Here is a 19,955-nt window from a genome sequence, read left to right on the forward strand (position 1 = left end):
GAGAAAGGGTTTTAAATAAACTCATTTTACAGAAATTTAAAATTCATAAATATTTATCAAAATGTAGTTTAAATTGAGAATTTAAGGATTTAGAATCCTTTGAATTTATAATTTAAATTTAAAATTTTCTATTAAACTTTTTCCAAATCCCTAATTTCATAATTTTTTTCAAATAGAAATTATTGGAGACACTCCCTCACTCCTACATTTAGTTCTTGTTTCTGTGAAAAGAAAATTAATGAAGAAATTACTAAGTTGTACATTTTATTAAATAAATTTTAATTCAGACTCATTTAATCGAATTTGAACCGATTACATAATAAATTATTTTAAATGAACAACACTGTTATTTTGAGGATTTAATGCAATCTACCCCCACGTGATATTGCAGATCAACAAATTTTCCTCCTTTAAAAAAAGAATAGCAAATTACATCCCCGTGTTTTTTAAAATGAAGCAATTTACCTTTCTATAAATTGCTTCAGTTTCAAAAAACATAAGAAGGTAAAATATTGCATTGTAAAAAAAATATACTTTTTAAATTGCTATTTTTTTTATGAGAGGGTAATTTTCTCATTTTACGACATTGCAAGAGGATTGCTTGCATTTTTCTGTTATTTTAAAGCAATCAATCACAATGAAATATTTATTAATCGTAAATCATTACTATTATCTAAAACAAATAATTATCTATATGCACATTGATTGAATTTGAATCCACGATTTTATAATTATGGAGCTTCAATTTCATTAAGCTAGACCTTATTAACAGTTCAAAATAAGTTCAAATCATAATATGTTTTTTTTTTTTTTTTGGGGATATATTCATATCCGCCCTCCCCCAAGAAAAAGGGAAAAGAAGAAATGAATGTACTTACCTGATTGGGCCTCAGGTCTTGGGCCATGGTGATTGGACTGGGTTGTGGTGTCATTGTTGATGGGCAACCAAATATATCTCACGAATAATTATATTTATATCTTCTGATATATGATTTATTTATATTAATCACATTTATTTTTTATATAATTACACAAATCACTCCTTACAACTAAAAAAATAGAAATAGTTTGCCCAATAATATCGATGTTACTGAAGAGTGTATATGTAATTTTTCAAAAAAATATTTGTAGTTTGTGTAATGATATTAGTATTTTCGATAAGTGTATGTATAATTATTCAAAAAATATAAATAATTTATATAAAGAGACTATATATCAAAAATATAAATACAGAGCCCTAAATGGCCTACCCCAATTAGAGTTGTTTATTATTATTATTATTATTATTATTTTTTTGGGGGGGGGGGGGGGAGGGGTTGTTTCATACGTAGGTGTTCGCGAAGACTAAGGTAAGCATTCTATGTGGTAGATAATTTTGTTTAGGCATTGATGATGTTGTTTGGTAATCTGGTCGTACACCATTAATTACCCTTACATGGGGAGTATTATGATAAGATAGAGGGTGAATGCCTTGGCAAGAAATCCATAAATGAGGAAATATAGCTTTCTTCTCACTTATTCAACTATAATTATTACTCATTTTGTTTCCTATACCTAAATTTCAGAGATAATTACAATTTCTTTCTCTGAAATTTAGTGTAATACATCTAATACTCTGAGTTTTGCAATTATCTAACAAATAAATTCATTGAATTTATTAATATTAACAAAAAACAAAATTTTGACTAAACTACCCTTATGATGATGCTTCGAATATATGTACCTTTTTCACATATACATTAACGTGTGAAGATGTATAAGGATAATTTGTCATAAAAATATTTGTTTAATCTGCTATACATCAACAATAAGTTAATTTGGGGTAAATATGAATTTTGACAACAAATATGTGGTACTTTGGACCATATGAATTTACAACAAATACAATATGAATTCAAAAGTTCAAACTTCAGACCATTTATATAAGTGGTACTTCATGGAGAAAAAATTATAATTTCTCATAATGTAGATCATATGATTGAATCAGAGTTAAATGTGAATTCGCTGGTGATGATAGATCTGTTAAATATGACTCTTTTGGTGGTATAGATTCCTAACTTGATTATGAGAAGTCATTTTGCATTTCATCTGCTCACATTTTGAGTTATGAAGAGTGATTTTAGTCTACTTTCTACACTGCTAATATCTGCTTACTTTTTGAGAAATAATTATTGCTCAAAATCAAATATTTTTCAATGATGAAAAACTCTTATAATCATGTTCAAAAAACTATTTTTATTGATCGCCATTTTAATTATTAAAAAAAAAATCGTCAGTCTGAAATACTTTAATCATATGATGGTATTCTTTTTTTATAATTAGAATTTGCATAAAAGAAGAAATTAAACAAATTACAGAGACTCAAATTTTCAAATTTAGAACATTCAAAAGAGGCAGAAGCCTTTTGGGAGCGTATCAGTCGAAAATATAATCTTTTAATTACGTGGTTTGACGATGGAATTTCAAATAGTCATAACTTTTTATTTGAAATGAGTTACGGGGTGATTTACCTATCGTTTTGACCGAGAACCCAATCGCTCACTTCTGTTATTATGAGGGACCAACATTCATCGTGAAATTCCATCATCTCAACCATTGTCGAGGCATTATTTTAAATTATTTTAATTTTTTATTGAAGCTAGTTAAATTTTAAAATTCTTTTATAGTTGCCGTTTGAACCTCATATTTAGATATTATTATAATGTTAGATATACCTCATACTTAGATATTATTATAATGTTAGATATTTTTAGGTCGGATTTTATAAGTTCCTGATATATAAGTCCAAAGTTTGGTCCATTTAAGGAATGTTTGTCTAGATTAAAACTCCTTTTTTTTAAAAAAAAAAAAGAAAAAAGAAAACTTACAAACTCTATTATGAGAATTCATTCGACAATAAAATACTTGTGTGACGAACTCTTCCTTCATACTTTGAATTTGTATTGCTTCCTCCATCATATAAAGAAGGAAGAGCAATCAATGAATTGACAGGTAAGTAGGATATGCGGTCCAGATTTGACCCTTCGATTAGGCAGTTTCGTGATTTGATTGTACTCTCTTGTTGGGGAGTATTATGATAAGATCAAAGGCTGAAAATCTCTGCAAGAAATGCACAAATTAGGGAATGTTTTAATGTTTTCAACCATTTTGAACTACATAACAGTATACTCATTCATCCCAACTGTACACTCACTTTATATATATACATATATACATATATATTGAAGATATTGCATACAACTACTCAAAACAACAACACATACATACGTTGTCTATAAATTTGATTCTTCCCATGAAGCAAGATATTATACTAAAAACAAGGAAACCTGTCTAAGTATGAACAACATGATGAAGCCAATAGTGAGCAAGGTCTATTGTTCACCGTCCGAGGTGGTTCTCACGGTTAGGAGGCGGCCGAACGTGGTGACCGGTGGTGGTTTCGTGGTGGCTGATTGCAGCCAAAGGGTGGTTTTTTGGGTTGATGGCTGTGGAATTCTTGGCAAGAAAGAAGAGCTCATTCTCAGGGACGGTGTGGGAAACGCTTTGCTCCTCATCAGGCGAAAGGTATACGATTTCTAACATGGTTTGGGGCCAGCCCGTCAACAACGTTTGTCTAGACAATCACATGATCAAGATTGAGTCATTAATTGTTTGTGTCTTAATTTGTTGCAGGGAGAAATAGTTGAGGCATTAAGCCTAACAAGGCAATGGAAAGGCTACAGTTATGACTACTTAGGATCTCATCACCATGTTTTCACCTTAAAAGAGCCGAATTCATGTTTTTCAAGCAACACTCCCATCAGAATCTCCCTTAACTCCAGCAGCTACGGCAACTTTAAGATCAACGGTGACTTCCCGAATCGGTCTTGCAGCATTGTCGACTCCACCGGACACTTAATAGCACAGGTACTGATACATCTCTCCCTCTCTCTCTCTCTCTCTCTCTCTCTCTCTCTTGAAATTGTTGTGCATGGTATTATATATGCAGGTTGGTGTGAAGGAGGAGGTGGAGCAAGTGATGACAGGCAGGGATTTTTACCATGTAAAGATAATGGAGGGAGCAGATCAAGCCTTTGTGTTGGGAGTAATTGCTGTTCTTGACTACATATATGATGGATCCACAAGATGTTGATGATGTAATAAAATCTCTGCACAATTAGGGCAATATCACTATATATATGGATATGTAAATAAATTCATTTATTCCACTTGTTGCAAGAATTAATGCAGGCCATCAATTACTAGTAGTGCAGAAGCCATTATTCTTTAATTCTTTGTTTCTTTTGGAATATTAATTGATGTAATAACCCTTTTAATAATGTGTTTGATCAAGATTGTTTGTATAAAAGTGAAATTTCATTAATTGCTAATGATGTGTTTGGATGTACACAAACTGCCATAAGTAACTTGACTCTATTCGCCACGGAACTAGGTTGGTTCTGTGTCGTTTCTTTGTTCTCTTCCTTCTTGAAGAATTAAAAATAGGCCCACGTGCTTATTTTTAACTCCAGCAGTTCCAACTTATATACATTATGATAAAATTTACATCATGTAATAGTAAATTAAATAAAATATAAGATGTAATCATATTATTTTATAATAGAATATTGGGAGTGAAAATATATAATTAAATTGGAACAAGCAAAATGATTGTAGTAGCTAGCTTTCTATTTGCTTTGTTTTGTATATTATCATGAATATTCAGCTTTATGGGCTGAATTTACAACCATAGAAAAAGGGTGCAGCAACTCATGCAGCCATGTCCATGAATTATTAGCATTTCGTGAAAAATAAGAATATATATGTATGTATATATTCTGATTCCTAAATTCCTTTAAGAAAGTAAGAACAAAAAGTGATTAAAACTGATCTCTTTTTCTTGCTTTTGCTTCTTTTTAATTTGTTGTATGAGTGGAATATATATCATGGAGGAGGAATCAACAAGTTTCATTTATGCCTCTAGAGTGTGAAAATGATGCCTTTGCAATAATAATTCAAATTATAAATTTCAGTTAAGGAAAAATTTTAATTCAAATTAGGTTCGAATTAGGACTATCAATAGGTAAGATGGAGCCTTACTCAAGCCCATTGAGAAAAGAAAAGGCCTAGGCTCAGATTCAAATCCAATGCATGTTATTGGGTCTAGACTCAATTTCAGGCCCGTTAAACAAATATATATTGCATTTGGATTGAATCTCTACTCATTACACTACAAAAAAATATGGAATTTGGCATGAATCAACCGACTATTTCCAAGCCCATTTCCTATTGGAACACAATAGTAACTAAACTTGATAGACGTTATGATTCCCATTTTTTATGGGTTATCTTTTTACAACGGTCAAACTGTGTCAACATGTATTCCAAAATAACAGGTATAATGTCCGCTCCCAGGATCGTTCCAACATAGCAATGCTAAATGGTTGGAACTCTATTTAAAATACATTATTAGAATTAAGGACACTCTTGCGTTGATAATCACAAAATTAAGCTAATATTCTCAATAATAATATTATTTACATACATAATATTGTCAATAATCATAAAATTTAGGCTAATATTCTCAATAATAATATTATTTACAAAATAATGCCAATACACAAAATTAGACCAATATTTTTAATAATAATATTATTTATATAATAATGTCAATGATTATAAAATTAGACTAATATTTTCAATAATAAAATTATTTACATAATAATATCAATAATTACAAAATTTAGGCTAATATTTTCAATAGTAATATTATTTACATAATAATGTCAACAATCAAAAAATTAGACTAATATTCCCAATAATAATATTATTTACATAATTATGTCAATAATCACAATATTAGGCTAATATTTCCAATAAAAGTTGTTAAAAATAGAAAAGACAATGTTGACAGGAAAAAGTGGATAAACTTGAGTAGTACTATAACAAAAAGTTCATATGATATGCTACAAATGCTAAAAGCAATGCTTGACCCGTTTGTGAATGTGCACAAAGGAACTATACATTCTCTGTCGCCGAACGAGCCTGGTCAAGCCAGTTTGGTTGGCCAAGGACATATTGCTCCAGCTCCAAGCGTACTGGGCCAGCGAGGATTTCCAACAGGAGTCGTCGAAGAATAAGACGAACCCCACGCCGTCCTCGACTGTGTACCACGAGGGATCTTTCTTTATCGGCATGCACAAGAGAAAGTTGGTAAATACATTATAGTACTTTATAGGTTTATTATTATTTTATACATATTATGTTAACTGTTTTATTTTTCTACAGGAGGCAGAGCTCGGTCGGTCGCTCAAGCAGATAGAGTTGTTCATGAGATGCTACAAGGAGAAGGATGACGACGGCTGGAGCGGGCCGAGGGCGGCTACGGTAGCGATAAGTACCTTAATAATATTATTTTTTTTAAAAAAATCATTCTTAATTATTTTATAGGGAACGTTCCAGAAGTTGATAGAGAATCATCAGCCTCAACTTAAGGCCAATGACCATCATACCCCTACCGTATATGTTCTGACACACGTAACTTTAAAAAAGCGCAATAAAATCTATTGTATAAATTATAATACAAGTTCTTCAATTCCACCAAATTTATTCTAGTTGGACCACCCTTACAAGCTTAACGTCTCTTTATCTAATCAACTTTTGAGACCAAGGTACTTCAAAATGTGGACATATGACCTCAACCCGAATCATTTTTTAACGGAGAAATTTTGAAATTGCGATATTCCCAAATGAACTAGAATATTTTTTTATTTTTATTTCATGTTATTTTTAAATTATTTAAAAGGTGGGCCAAATCCACCCGAAGGAGAAGAAAGCTGCAGTGCCGCAGTCTGGAAAAATGAGTTCAAACATGTCGCCCGACAACTATTTACTCTTGGCATCCAAGTTTTTTTGAGGTTATGAAAATTAGATTGAACAAAAGATATATCTGAATGAAGAATGTGTGTGCCATCATCAAAGTAATAAGAGTTTTTCTCAATGTAAAAGAGTAAATACAGAGCTTCATATCTTATGAGCTTGCATTGTGGGACAAGGTTGTTATGGTGCCTAACAGTCATAGATACTGCACTTTACAAGCTTTCTTACAACATGAGACCAAAGCAAACTAACAGCTTTTCAGTTTCACCTAAATCTATTTCATATCTAACTTTACTAGTCAAATATTACACTATGTAACTCATACTGTAATCAACGGGAAACATTAAGTGATCCATCACCCATGGCAATGGTGGCTCTGAGAGTCAGAAAGCCCAAGTAGATGGCCATTAGGCCCACCCCCAACAATTTGCTTGGCCGCATTCCATTTCGTGGCAACACAACGAGCGACCAAACGAGACCTAAAATCAAGAAACCGAGAGTGGAATACAAGCTGATGTCTCTCGGGACGATGTAAGATGCTGGTTTATGGGACCAAGCTCCAAGGAGCAGAGAGATACCCAAACCAACCAGAGTGTTGAACATTGGCCCCGCGTAGCATCCCGACATAGCAATCTGCACACCGTGCCCCCCGTTCAGAGCAATGGCAACGTTTGACATCAGATCACCCATTGAGTTTCCCCACGCCAAGATAGTCAATGCCAGCAAAGACGGCTTGATTCTAAGTATGACACCGAATGCGACGAGCAATGAGACGAGCTCGTTTGCAATCATGTAAAACCAGATGATACTCATTGCGAAACCCCCCAGGACCCAGGGGAATAAGAATTTCCGAGGTGGATGATCAGTGCTGGTGTATATAAATGCAAGGAGACCAAGAATACCACCAATTATAGCACCGGTGAGATATAGAATCCCTTCAGATGTAGGGCTGTCGCTATCTGCAGTGCTCCAGAGAAAGGCTAAAAGAAGGGGTGAAAGGGAAGCACTACCTACAGCGTATGTCTTTGACCACCTCCCCTCCTCGACAATAGGAATGGTCAGCCTGCGAGGAATCGCCAGTGGTATTTCAAGCAATGCACACAGACTAGAACAGGAGAAAGATGACGGTTCACTAGCCATCTCCTCATCACTCCAACCCCACAAGTATTTGGGACTTTCATCATCACTCGTCTTGACCGCTTCGTTGGAATAAATCATCACATTTGATGCCCACATCCAATGGGGCAGCTTTGCTTGGAGATGTGGTACACCGTCCCCCGTATCAGAGTAAAGCAGAGGAGTAGAGTCAAATTCACCAACAGCATTTCCACCAGACAACGCACTTCCGGTAACGGGTAATAAAGGCAAGAAGGTCTCCAACTTCAACCTCCTGCCATGCTTCCTCAGCAACTCGCCCACAGCAACACACAAGGCATAAACCACATAAATGGAAACAAATGCAATAGCACCTCCGACACTCACCTCGCCAACTACCAAGATTACTAAGAGCGACACAAGCGCAATGAGGAAAAATGTCACGTCCCTTATAAAACACTTCTTATCAATCTGTATATTTCTCTCAGCTACGCACAGGGAAACAGTCCCGGCGACAATACAAATAACGAAAAAAGCTCCGCCCAACACACTGTTGAGGCCCACATCACCGGAGTTCCTGCCCGCAAAAGCAGCAATACTAGCAAACACATCGGGCGCCCCGTTCCCCAAAGGAAGCAGAGTCACTCCTGCAACTGTAGGGGGCAATTTCAGCAAATTGGAAAGCTTCTCTAGAGAACAACAAAAGTAATCAGCTGCAGTATTCCCCAGCAAATAGAACAAAGCAAGCAACCAAATGGCCAGAACAAAATACCCCAAGGGCTGAATATTTTCGCAGTCACAGTAAAAGAACAGAATGTAATTGAAAATTCCATCTGAATTACAATCCGGGTTGGCTCTCAAGTAGTCGCATTTGGAATTATAACCCCTATGTTGATAGATTTCAGTGCAAATTGCTGGCTCTCTATTCGACTGGAAATCATCGCTCTCTAACCCCCCGTCAGTGATCAAATTGTCGTTCGACGATTTGATAACGACACTATTCTGATAAAGTTTCCGCCGAGAAATCGGGTTTTCAAGAGAATCATATGTGAAGCTGCTCTCCTGGGGAAGATTTGAAAAGGGCTTCTTCGAGTATGGGGTCTGAAGAATCTCCTCTTTGTTGAAAAACAAGAAAATCAAAACCAAGACGCAGACTCCATTGAAACTTCCACGAAATTTCGGGCGCGTACGACAGAAAATACGACGCAGATTTTCCATACTCAACCCCTACAATCCGCCTGATAACAACCCACACAGGATAGGGATCGCCGACAGAACCAGATGACCAAAAAATTCAAGAATCCCAGTAATTAGTATCGAGGGTGAATAAAAGATCTAGGGCTCCCGATCAAAATCCCCAAACAAAACACACTCAGCATTTAGCATTTCATTTCATGCCCAGAATTTTTCAGAGCAAGATCATGATAAAAGACATCATCAAATCATCAACAGTGAAAAAGGATCGGAGAGAGAAGAGGAAAGAGGGGTGCCCAGAGTGTACCAGAGAGTGTGATGGTTGTAGAAAGTCGAAAGAAATTTCACAATGTCCCAGAACTAAGATTGATAATTAAGGTTATTATATGATTTGAACAAACCAAAAAAAGAAAAAAGGGAAAAAAAACAATGTTGGAGAAGCAAAGAAGAGCGCGTAACCGCGGGAGCGCTTTGGAAAGTTGGCACGTAAACCGACAGAGGTGGTTATCTTCTTGCAGAAGTCAGTGCTTTGTGAAGACATTCAGTGGACCACGTGCGGTTTCTCCACTTGCTCCTTCCATATTGGAAACCCAAACTCTACTATCCTAATTATCTGTATCAGTGTACAATACTCGAATATTTTAAAAAATTATTTAATACAGTATTAAAAATAATTATTCGTATTAATCTATAATGTATGAATACTTTAAAAAATTATTTAATACAGTATTGAATATGCACACAATTTAAATGTATCAGGAACACGTATTGAATGCAGCATTCGTATGTTTAAATTAAAAAAAAAAGATATATGACGCATTATACACACACCTATTTGTGTGTCTTATATGTTTTGGAGACGTTTAGAATTTTTTTTATATTTTTTAAAAAATTGGGTTTTTTTTTAAAAAAAAACAAATTTTGAACTTAATTAAAAAACAAAAAGCAAAACTAATTCACTCCATTGAAATTAAAAATCTTGAGATGAAATTACTAAAAAAAATTAACTAATTTTGATAAATAAAAAATTTTCATTGCGTACTTTTTAAAATAAATTAATTATTTATATTTTTTAGCTACATTTTGGTTAAGAATTTATATATAGGACACACTTATATTATATTTTATCTTGATATTCATATTGTATATTTTAATTTTATGAAAAAATAAGAATATAAACTTAATAAAAAATAGGATAAAATATGCTTTGCTCCCCTGAACTATTAACCGTATAACAATTACCCCCTTAAACTAACCAATATAATATTTACCACCCATAATTAAAATTTTAGACAATATTGCTCTTATATAATAATATTTTTTAAAAATATATTTTAAATTTTTTTTACAAAATAAAATATTTATATAATTAGACATAGCATCATAATGCCGAAAGTTCACGTAATTTAAATTTTAATAAAAAAAATTGTAAATGAGTAGCAGTTGGAAGAAGCCCAAATGAGTAAAAACAAAGTTGATTGGTTGAAGGTATCCATGAATCATGACCTCTAATTATTAGATACTTTTTAGCAAGGTGTCAATTTTATAGACCACATGCTACAAAAGAAAGAACAAATAAGACTACCTACTTCATACTTTTTTTCTTTTTTCATCAAGTGATTATATATATTATATCATAAAGTTTAATAAAATTTTATTAATATTTTTTTATTTATACATATTTAAAATTGATTCATTTTTATTAGTTTTTGTCATTATGATGCATTTTATCTAAATGCGCATTTAATTAAGAGGAATGGGTTATAATGACTACTTTTCGATATACAATTAATCATTTGGTTAAAATTAAATCCATCTAAAAGCAAAAATTACAATGAATTGTTCATCTCTTCATCTTTTTTCTCCAAACATATAATTTTTATTCTCCTGGTCTCTATAAATCATCAATATTTGGTTGAGTTGACATCACCTGTCATCACTGAAAAAGAGGTCCTAAATTTAAATCAGGCTCCCCCGTCCCTGTCCCTGTCCTTGATGTACTTAAAAAAGAAAGAAAGAAATATAATTATTAAAAAAATGGATACTATATTGTATTTTTTTAAAAAAGAAAATCAAGAATCATTTTTGTATTGATGTTAGGATCTTCAATTTTACTCTGGTCTTTACAATTGTGTCACACCAACATATGTATGATGCAAATCCACATTATTAAACTATATTTTAATATAATTATATTCTTTTAATTTTTAAAATGGATTCATTTGATACCAATAGGCCCAAATTTATTACCGGAAGAGTGAGGACTAATTGAAAATGCACTTTTAAAGTTTGAAAGCGAACATCCTTTGATTAATAGGACGTCAATATATAAAATATATCACAATTAATTGCTCTAAGAAATCAATTATTATTAAATAATACAGAAACAAAAAAAAAAGAAATAATAATAATAATTATGAAAAAATATTTGGTGGGCCATGGATGTACTACATCAGAATCTAGCATATAATAATCCTACGAATATCACTTGCGCTAAATCCCAAACCCAAAAGGGTCAACAACTACAGCTAGAGCAATTTCAAAAAGGGCTTAATTATCTGATTTGACATGAAACTTAATTGGTGTCTCGTTCTGTAAGTTATTATTCGTTCTAATTTTATATGAGTCTTATGGTTATGTTTTGATAAGGTGCTTCCTTATTAAGGAGATAAGGCGTTGGAGCTTATAAGCCGCTCAAACTTTTCGTTTGCAATCAATGTAAGACGTTTGTTTTCATCATCACTATCCTAAATTTAGCAATATTACTTTTCATTTCAAATCATGGTATATCTTTTATATCATTTAATATGTATTTTATTTAGAAAAAAATATTATAGCGTGGCATATTTATATATTTTTATATATATTAAACAAAAGGGATAAACACTCTCATCTGCTGAGATTTGGTGTAATAACACATAGACCTCATGTGGTTTGAAAATTACATATTTGTTTCCGTCTAACAAATAAGTCCCTTCGTTAGTTAAAATTCACTAAATTTATTAATATTGAGAAAAATACTGAAAAAATTGATATGTAGCCACGATTGACTTATAATAACTTATTGCAGATCGAATATTTTTCTTCTAACTAAATTACCCTTATAAGGACAAAGATATATCTCCTCATATGCATTAACATGTGAAGATTATAAAGGTAATTTGATTATAAAATAATTTATTTGACCCACAATAAATCAGTAATAAATCAATTGAGAGTATATACAGAGTTTTATCTGGATTGTTTTGTTAATAGCAGCAAATTCGGTGAATTTTACTGATAGTAAGACTTATTTATGAGCCGAAAATAAATCTTAAAAGTATATAACTTTTTAAACCATAATAAATTTTCATGAAATTATACCGAAGAAAAATATAATTATCTCTAAATAAAATAAAATATGTAATATAATTTAAAATAGAAAAGTCAATGCGAATTTTAATAGTAATGTGAATGTATTAAACATCTTGTCATGTAATGGAGGCTGAAATACCTTTACGAAAATATTTAAATTGAAAGGGACACCAAACCTAATTTCTCTGCAATTTACAAATGATTTGGAACTCACGAGCTCTTTGAAAAAATAAAATAAGGAATTGCTAACTTATTTCTCATATTGTAACAAATTCCTTCAATTGGATTATAAATTTTATATTACTGACATCTTATAAGCTCCATAATATGATTTATCGAAACAGTTTATGAACTTATTTTTAAATTAAAATTTAATATCTTATAAGTATATATTAAGAATATCTTATTAGATGTATGAACTTATAAGACTTTTTAAATAAATTTAACTAGACATCCTCTAAATCTATATTAAATGTATAGAGGGCATGTTCAATACTAATATTTATCCATAATTTTTATTCAGAAAAATATATTTAAAGTTTAAATGTTTTCTTCATTAAAATAGATATAACTTGTCAAAGAATATAGTATAATATAAATAATTTGAGGAATAAAGTGAAAAATTAGGGACTATGTATATATATAAAGTAGGAATTTGTGAATTGTAACTCTACTTTGACCATTTTGCCCAATAGAAAATAGTATGCATCTCGGACATGATCAATTAATAATGTAGAACAAAATTTAAATTTTAGAGATAGTAAATTTATATATGCTTTGAAAATTGAATAAAAGTGATGGTGAAATATGAGATGTAAGGTTGAGGTCCCGTTAATAAGTTTAAGGTCATCGGTTCAAATTCTATCACGTATGTGAGTATTTGTCTTACTTTATATTTATGAATATTTGTCTTACTTTATGTAAATTATTAAAATTTATTTATTATTTTTAGTCATATTGATATAGCGTCCATTTTATTGAGATGTTGACGTAATTATGTATGTAATTAACGATAAAATATCAAATGATAATTTTAAAAATATAAAATTAAGTAATAATTATTTTAATCTTCTCACAATATAATTATTAATAGTGACAAAGATTGCATACAAATTAAAATTTTTATTACTAATACATATAGTTAGCTTAGTGACAATATTAAAATTACCACTTGATACTTTCAGTCGCTAAGTTTCTCTCTTTTTTTTTTTTTTTGTGTAGTGATTAATTATATAATTTAAATTTAAATTATTTCAAATGGCATAAATAAGAAATGTGTTTAAATTAAGGGTGAATTACAGTTAATTATGTGGATTTGACATAATTACAAATACTTTTATTATCGTTTTTTAAAAATTATAAGTATTCCCCTCAAATAAAAAATAATTGTATGGCCCCCAGACGATTAGGTAAAAACACTACAACAAATAATGTAACTAGCAACAACAGAAATTCCTTGATTTTTTATAAATTTAAGATCTAACAATTGAAATTAATTGATTAGATCATATGACTTTTAATACACTGAAAAAAAATTAAACGATCATTAGAATAAGAAATAATATATAATAAGTAAGGACAAAACAGTCACTTTATAAAAAAAAAAAAAGTAGTGCTGTTGGTTACATTTAAAGGAGAAGGACAAGTGGGCAATGACTAAGAAAACACATGCATTATGTTTGGTTTGACTTTTAGATTGTTTTTTAGTGTTTTATGGAGATATAGAGAGAAAAATATAGATAAATAAATATGTATTAGAAATAGTGTCTATGTTTGTATTTAATTTTTGGAGATGACTCAAGATAGTGTAAAATAGGTGTTTGTATATGTTTGGTTTTTGTATCTTGAGAGACATATATTTTTAATTGGTACGTGTCTTGAATTATATGTATATTATTGTATATATATATATATGAATGGAATATATTTGGAGATAAAATTAATTATTTGTTGTCAAATTATGTCTCTTTTATATATATTTATAATTGTATATATATGCAAATTTAAATTTTACAACACTTAAAACCTACAAAAACACAGTTAAAAATGAAAAACAATCCATAATAAAAAGGACAATTTCAATTCACGACAGAAATTGATTTAAGATTTATTGGAGATTAACGAAATAAATTAATTGTTAGACGGACGTTAAAATGATGAGATATTTATAAATTTTCAAACAATGAAAATGTCAAATCATAGAGAAAGTGGTCGGAACCTCTTAAATTAAATAAGTAACCAATTTTTCAATTATTTCTTTATTTTATAATAATTTATTATATTTAAAATCCTTTTTAATATCTATTAACCCCAAATAAACATTTGGTGCCGACACATCTAACGTAGGATGGAGATGTGGAAAACTATGAAGAAAGAAGAATGGTGTTAACGGCTAGGAACCAAAAACATAGATATATACTGACGTAGACGTGTCATTTTTTGATGAAACGTGTCTGCTTCTAACGCAAGTTCTGCATGCCACTCTAGTCTACCACCCAACAAAAATCCATTGGCATTTTGCTGTAACGCCAAGATCATCGTAAATCCTCACGAATTCTGTACCAGAGTAGATTTTCGCCGTTTATTTTCCGGCAGATTCTTAAATTCGAGACTGGGAGTGATACTTTCTGGAGCAAATTTTCTTGGCGCCCCCAGTGGCGAGTATGTATGCATGCCCAGTTCATGAAACCCTTTTCCCCGATCTTGATTAATTTGTGTTTGTCAGTTCCGCAATGGGAGATTTGGGTTCAAGTTGAAGAATTATGCTCTTGAAAATTTGATGATTTTCTAGGGTTAGAAGGTTGTTTCATTTGCTTGTGAAGAATTCTTGTTTGTGTTGTTCAGTTGTTGTGTATGACGTATTCAGTAATTTGTCTGAAAGAAAATAGCAATGAGAGGGTTGTTCTGGAAGAGACTGAGCAAGATTTTCAAGTAGAAATTTGTACTGGTTGCAGTTACCAATCCCAGAATTGCAATTGGAGAAAAAAAAAAGATTTAGACTACTAATTATGTTAGTGAAAGAATGCAAAAGGGCTTGATTTTGAAGGAAAGAAACAATCCTTTTTGGTCCCAAAACCTGGAAAAACACAGTTTCCTCACATTTTCATTTGTTAAATTTCATACTTGTGCCTCTAATTCTTAATTATAATGCAAGCTACTTTATTAGTTTGTGGGTTGAGTGTATATGTCTCATTATTTGTAATATTTCTGCATTGGTTTATCTTTTGGCAGGTATATTCTCTCATTTTATCAGAGAATATAAGGAAATTGCCATAGAAGATGCATGTGGGATGGACTCACCCTACTTGTTTCTCTATCAAAACACATATAAAGATCTTCACCTGCCAGCTTTCATTATTGCAGGGTGCTTTAGTTTTGCAGCAATATTCCTTTCTCTTTTCCTAACTTTCCAGCATCTCAGATCATACACCAATCCTTCGGTTAGTTTCTTTTCCACAATCCTTAATATAATCATTCAATTTCTGTTGAATATGCCGGAGCAGGTACTATCTGATACCCATCTTTGTAAGAATGATATCTGCACTAATTTAATAAATCTTGTTTGTTTTCAAGTATGGATTTCACATTCCGGATAGCAAATTTCAATATGGCTGCTGGAATTGGCAATTTTTTTCTATTTTCATTACATGAGGTTCTATTTAAAATGTGAGCTATGAAACATATCTAGTTGAAGGATTGTACTTGGATGCTGACATCATTATCTGAGCTTACTTTTCACCAGGAGCAGAAATGGATTGTTGCTGTTCTTTTTATGGTTCCAGTCTATGCAACCGAGTCAGTAAGTACCCGTTCGTGATCTAACTGGCTCTTTTTCACATGTATATTTAGTAAATGATGTTGGAATGAGAGTTGGTTTCGGTATTTTTAGAAGTAATGTGAGTCGAGCTGCAGTTCCGTTCAAAGAGGGTGAACAGTTTCTAGGCACATACATTTGGAAGTTTTCTTCAATTCCTCGGCTTAATTCTTTCCGGATTCCACAGTTCATTTATGTTTAATTTGATCCATGGCCTCTCTGTTCCAGATCTTATCCTTGTGGAACGCAAAGTTGTCGCTTGTTTGCGACATATTGAGAAATTGCTACGAAGCATTTGCGCTGTATGCATTCGGAAGCTACCTGATTGCATGCCTTGGTAAGGATTCCAAAACCCAGATGGTCTGGCTTCTAAAAGGACTGATAGCCAAAGTTCAACCTCCTCCTGCTTTTTAGATGTTCATTCTCCTTAGTTCAAAGTCAGTCCTTGTTATTTTGCCTTTATGGTCATACAAAAAAATTAATGATAAAAATCTTACACATTTCGATAAACGAAAAATGCACGGTGTATATCAATTCTCTTGGAATTCAGTTTTATCTGGATTTTGCAATAAGTTTAGTCACAAGAAAATAGCATTTGGTAGGTGGTGAACGGCAAGTCATAGACTTGCTTGAAGATGAGGCAAGGAAGCAAATCAGCAAGCCATTGCTAGAAGAGAAAGAGGATCCTCAGTCAGAACAGAAAACATTTCGCAACTTCATCCTCAGACCATGTGTGCTCGGAGAGCACTTATTCACAATAATTAAATTTGGTCTAGTACAATACGTAAATCCTCTTGCTGCTCTTGCATATTTCTGTTTCTCGCCCCTTCTCTTTGAACAAGCTTATGCATTCCATATCTCTGCAGATGATTATGAAGACTCTTTGTGCATTCTTAGCATTCATTCTCGAGCTATTTGGAGTGTATGGTGATGGAAGTTTTAAGTGGTATTACGGGTATGTATAATTTACGCTTGCTAAAAAAAGTCAATTATTGGAAAAATCATGCAAGTATTGAGTAAAATTGCATGTTCTTGATTAAACTCCTAACCAAGAAAGTATGCTTTATCAATCATCACATAGAAGAATCATGATGGTAGTATATCATTATGAAATTATACTTATTGCATGATCTTATTTTTCATGTATCACACCATAGTTAGGCTTGGGCTCGTTATTCATTGTTCTTTCCCTGTTTCCCACCTTCCGACATTTCTGTTTCTTGCAGGTACCCATATATAACAATAGTTTTGAATTTCAGCCAGATGTGGGCTCTGTATTGCCTCATTCAATTTTACAACGTAACTCATCGAAGACTTGAACCAATAAAACCACTTGCGAAGTTTATTAGCTTTAAGGCTATTGTGTTTGCAACATGGTGGCAAGGTGTGGGTATTGTTTTGTTGTGTACTTTCAGAGTTCTGCCAAAAGAAGGAAAATTTCAAACTGGACTGCAGGATTTCCTCATCTGCATAGAGGTAAGCGTGGTGGACAAACGGTCATGTTGTATTCCCGATTCTCTTACTTCCGGTTTTTTGTTTGTTTCTTTGGGGGTTCTCTCCAAAGTCCCTTGAGATCCCCTGTAATAACAACATTATGTACGTTTCTTAGTATTGAGAAACAGTGCATATTCCAGGGCAAGACATTGATTGGATTATCTATTTTGCAATTACTCGAATTATTTCATCGGAGCCCATAAAAAACATAAGATTTTAGTTAATAAGGAGCCTGAGAAGAACAATTATGTTGTGTTTGGATTAATGGATTTGGATCTAAGGATTTCAAGTCCATAATAACAAATCTATCAAGCTTATTTGGATAGACTCACGCTACGAAAGATTTGAAATCCTTGCACTTTCACTTTTGAACTATATTTGGTGACATTGTGATGAATTTCAAATTCATTTAATATGCAGTCATTTGAAATTCTTATTACTAATCCTCCCTTTAAATCCGATTCCTTTCATCCAAATGCAGCCTTTGTTTTTTCTGTGCAATTTTCCTTCTCTTAGCGAGATTGAGGTTAGATTTCTTGTGCCTGGAACAGATGGCAATCGCAGCAGTTGCTCACATTTTTGTCTTCTCGGCAAAACCGTATCATTTCATACCAGCGTACCACTATGGAAAGATTACGACCCAAGAGACGAAGGCTATGGTTAAGATAGAAGAAGGCGATAAAGAAAAGCCAGCACTTCTTGAAAAGAGAGAAACCATCATCGAGGCACCTGGAACTAGTGTTAAAGAAAGTGTTCAGGATATCGTTGTTGAAGGAGGCCAGAAGGTCAGATTTTTTTTCCCTTTTTGACCTGTTAAAACATGTGGATGGCAGTGTCTATATACAAAAAATCATATAGACACCGTCCAGAAGTCTGGTCGATCTTAATATTGATGCAACTTCAAAAACAGGTCATGGAGGATGTCGTGTTGACTATAAACCAAGCAATCGAACCAGTACATGAGGGCATGACGAAGATCCAAGAAACCTTCCACCATATGTCTGTGTCCAGTGATAGCAAAGACAAGCCGGAAGTGAAGGTTGAAGAAGTCGAACAAAATATCACTATCAAACCCGAGGTTTGAGTATCTCTAGACATGAAAGATGTTACTTGAAATGTTGGCTGATGATATCTCGTTCTCCATTGCTGTCTGAAGAGGTAATCTTGAGACAGTGGATGGTAGTGTCATATACTTTTGTGGTTCCAACTATGTAAATTTCTGATGGTACTAGGCTGAGTTTTTGCATTGGGGGGGGGGGGGGGGGAACAGAAGCTGATGCTTGTAATTTTTGTATTTGATTATTATTTATTGTTTTTATTTCTCAATGTTTATGTGAAACTTCTTGTTGAGTAAACCTATATCAACAGTCAAATTCACTTATCTCTAATTAATTATGAGAGTAACTATCACGGAAAAAAAGGTAATTACACTTGGATCTTCTTTGAGAATGTAAAATAAAATTACACTTTGTCGTAAAAAAGTTTCAAATTTGTATTTACATCTCTAAAAATTCTCTATTTGCATTCAGGTTTTTTTTAAGGGCTATACAAAAAATGTTGCTATTAGCAAAAAATTTGATAATTTTTTAATTTTATTATTCGTTAGAATATGTGTATTTTTATACTTATAAGCTATGATGCACGGCGATACGTATATGGTAATATAAAAAATATAAAAAAATTTGGACACGATATGATTATGTATAATATAATATATATTTTATATATATATATTCTCAATTTTTTTATGAAATCAAAATATATAATCTGAAAAATATAAATAAAATATAAAATAAGTAGGTCTTACCTTGTACTTAAAAAGAACGTAATAAATTTTTTTAATAATTTAAATTAGTTAAATTATTGTGAATATATATCGATTTTTAATAATTTTATCCTAATACTTTTGGTTTAAGAAGAGCGAATTAATTCTTTTCATTTTTATAAAGTCTAAATTTTTTTTTCAAAGACAATCAAAATTTTTTAAAATTATAAAAAAAATTCAGAACGTGTCCAAAACGTATCGGACACGCTAACAACCATGTCTGTAGCGTGTTCGACGCTGTGTCCTCCCCCTCCCCTTTTTATCTAATTTTCGGACACTCCAATACTGTGTTCGTGTCCGACACGTGTCCAACACTACATC

General features: G+C 32.2%; 2 protein-coding genes and 1 pseudogene across 3 annotated transcripts; 2 read left to right on the top strand and 1 right to left on the bottom strand.

The window, feature by feature from the left end:
- The first annotated feature begins 3,156 nt into the window (after positions 1–3,156).
- Positions 3,157–4,270, top strand: LOC105161932 (LURP-one-like protein (DUF567)). The gene is made up of 3 exons (XM_011079798.3): positions 3,157–3,564; positions 3,673–3,906; positions 3,989–4,270. Exons 1-3 carry the CDS (start codon positions 3,337–3,339, stop codon positions 4,130–4,132), a joined length of 606 nt encoding a protein of 201 aa, XP_011078100.1. The 5' UTR covers positions 3,157–3,336; the 3' UTR covers positions 4,133–4,270.
- Positions 4,271–6,946: 2,676 nt separating this feature from the next.
- Positions 6,947–9,644, bottom strand: LOC105161933 (cation/calcium exchanger 3 pseudogene; annotated as a pseudogene).
- A 5,222-nt stretch (positions 9,645–14,866) lies between these two features.
- On the top strand, positions 14,867–19,135 carry LOC105161934 (organic solute transporter ostalpha protein (DUF300)). Of its 2 annotated transcripts, none has more exons than XM_011079800.3 (9): positions 14,867–15,162; positions 15,733–15,941; positions 16,244–16,300; positions 16,544–16,652; positions 16,918–17,099; positions 17,182–17,270; positions 17,542–17,791; positions 18,361–18,594; positions 18,720–19,135. In XM_011079800.3, exons 2-9 carry the CDS (start codon positions 15,792–15,794, stop codon positions 18,891–18,893), a joined length of 1,245 nt encoding a protein of 414 aa, XP_011078102.1. In that variant the 5' UTR covers positions 14,867–15,162; positions 15,733–15,791; the 3' UTR covers positions 18,894–19,135. The 2 variants fall into 2 exon arrangements, with proteins under 2 accessions (XP_011078102.1, XP_011078103.1); XM_011079801.3 differs by lacking the exon at positions 14,867–15,162 and adding an exon at positions 15,163–15,301.
- Positions 19,136–19,955: the final 820 nt, after the last annotated feature.

The sequence above is a fragment of the Sesamum indicum genome, linkage group LG5 (assembly GCF_026168435.1).
Source record: "Sesamum indicum cultivar Baizhima isolate 11 linkage group LG5, ASM2616843v1, whole genome shotgun sequence".
Lineage (NCBI taxonomy): Eukaryota > Viridiplantae > Streptophyta > Magnoliopsida > Lamiales > Pedaliaceae > Sesamum > Sesamum indicum.

Excerpts from the sequence above, each read along its gene's own strand:
- LOC105161934 (XM_011079800.3), top strand. The coding sequence starts at position 15,792 with ATGGACTCACCCTACTTGTTTCTCTATCAAAACACATATAAAGATCTT. Across the intron at positions 17,100-17,181 it reads AATTTGGTCTAGTACAATAC|ATGATTATGAAGACTCTTTG; the intron begins GTAAATCCTCTT and ends ATATCTCTGCAG. Across the intron at positions 17,271-17,541 it reads AGTTTTAAGTGGTATTACGG|GTACCCATATATAACAATAG; the intron begins GTATGTATAATT and ends TGTTTCTTGCAG.
- LOC105161932 (XM_011079798.3), top strand. The coding sequence starts at position 3,337 with ATGAACAACATGATGAAGCCAATAGTGAGCAAGGTCTATTGTTCACCG. Across the intron at positions 3,565-3,672 it reads TGCTCCTCATCAGGCGAAAG|GGAGAAATAGTTGAGGCATT; the intron begins GTATACGATTTC and ends AATTTGTTGCAG. Across the intron at positions 3,907-3,988 it reads CCGGACACTTAATAGCACAG|GTTGGTGTGAAGGAGGAGGT; the intron begins GTACTGATACAT and ends TTATATATGCAG.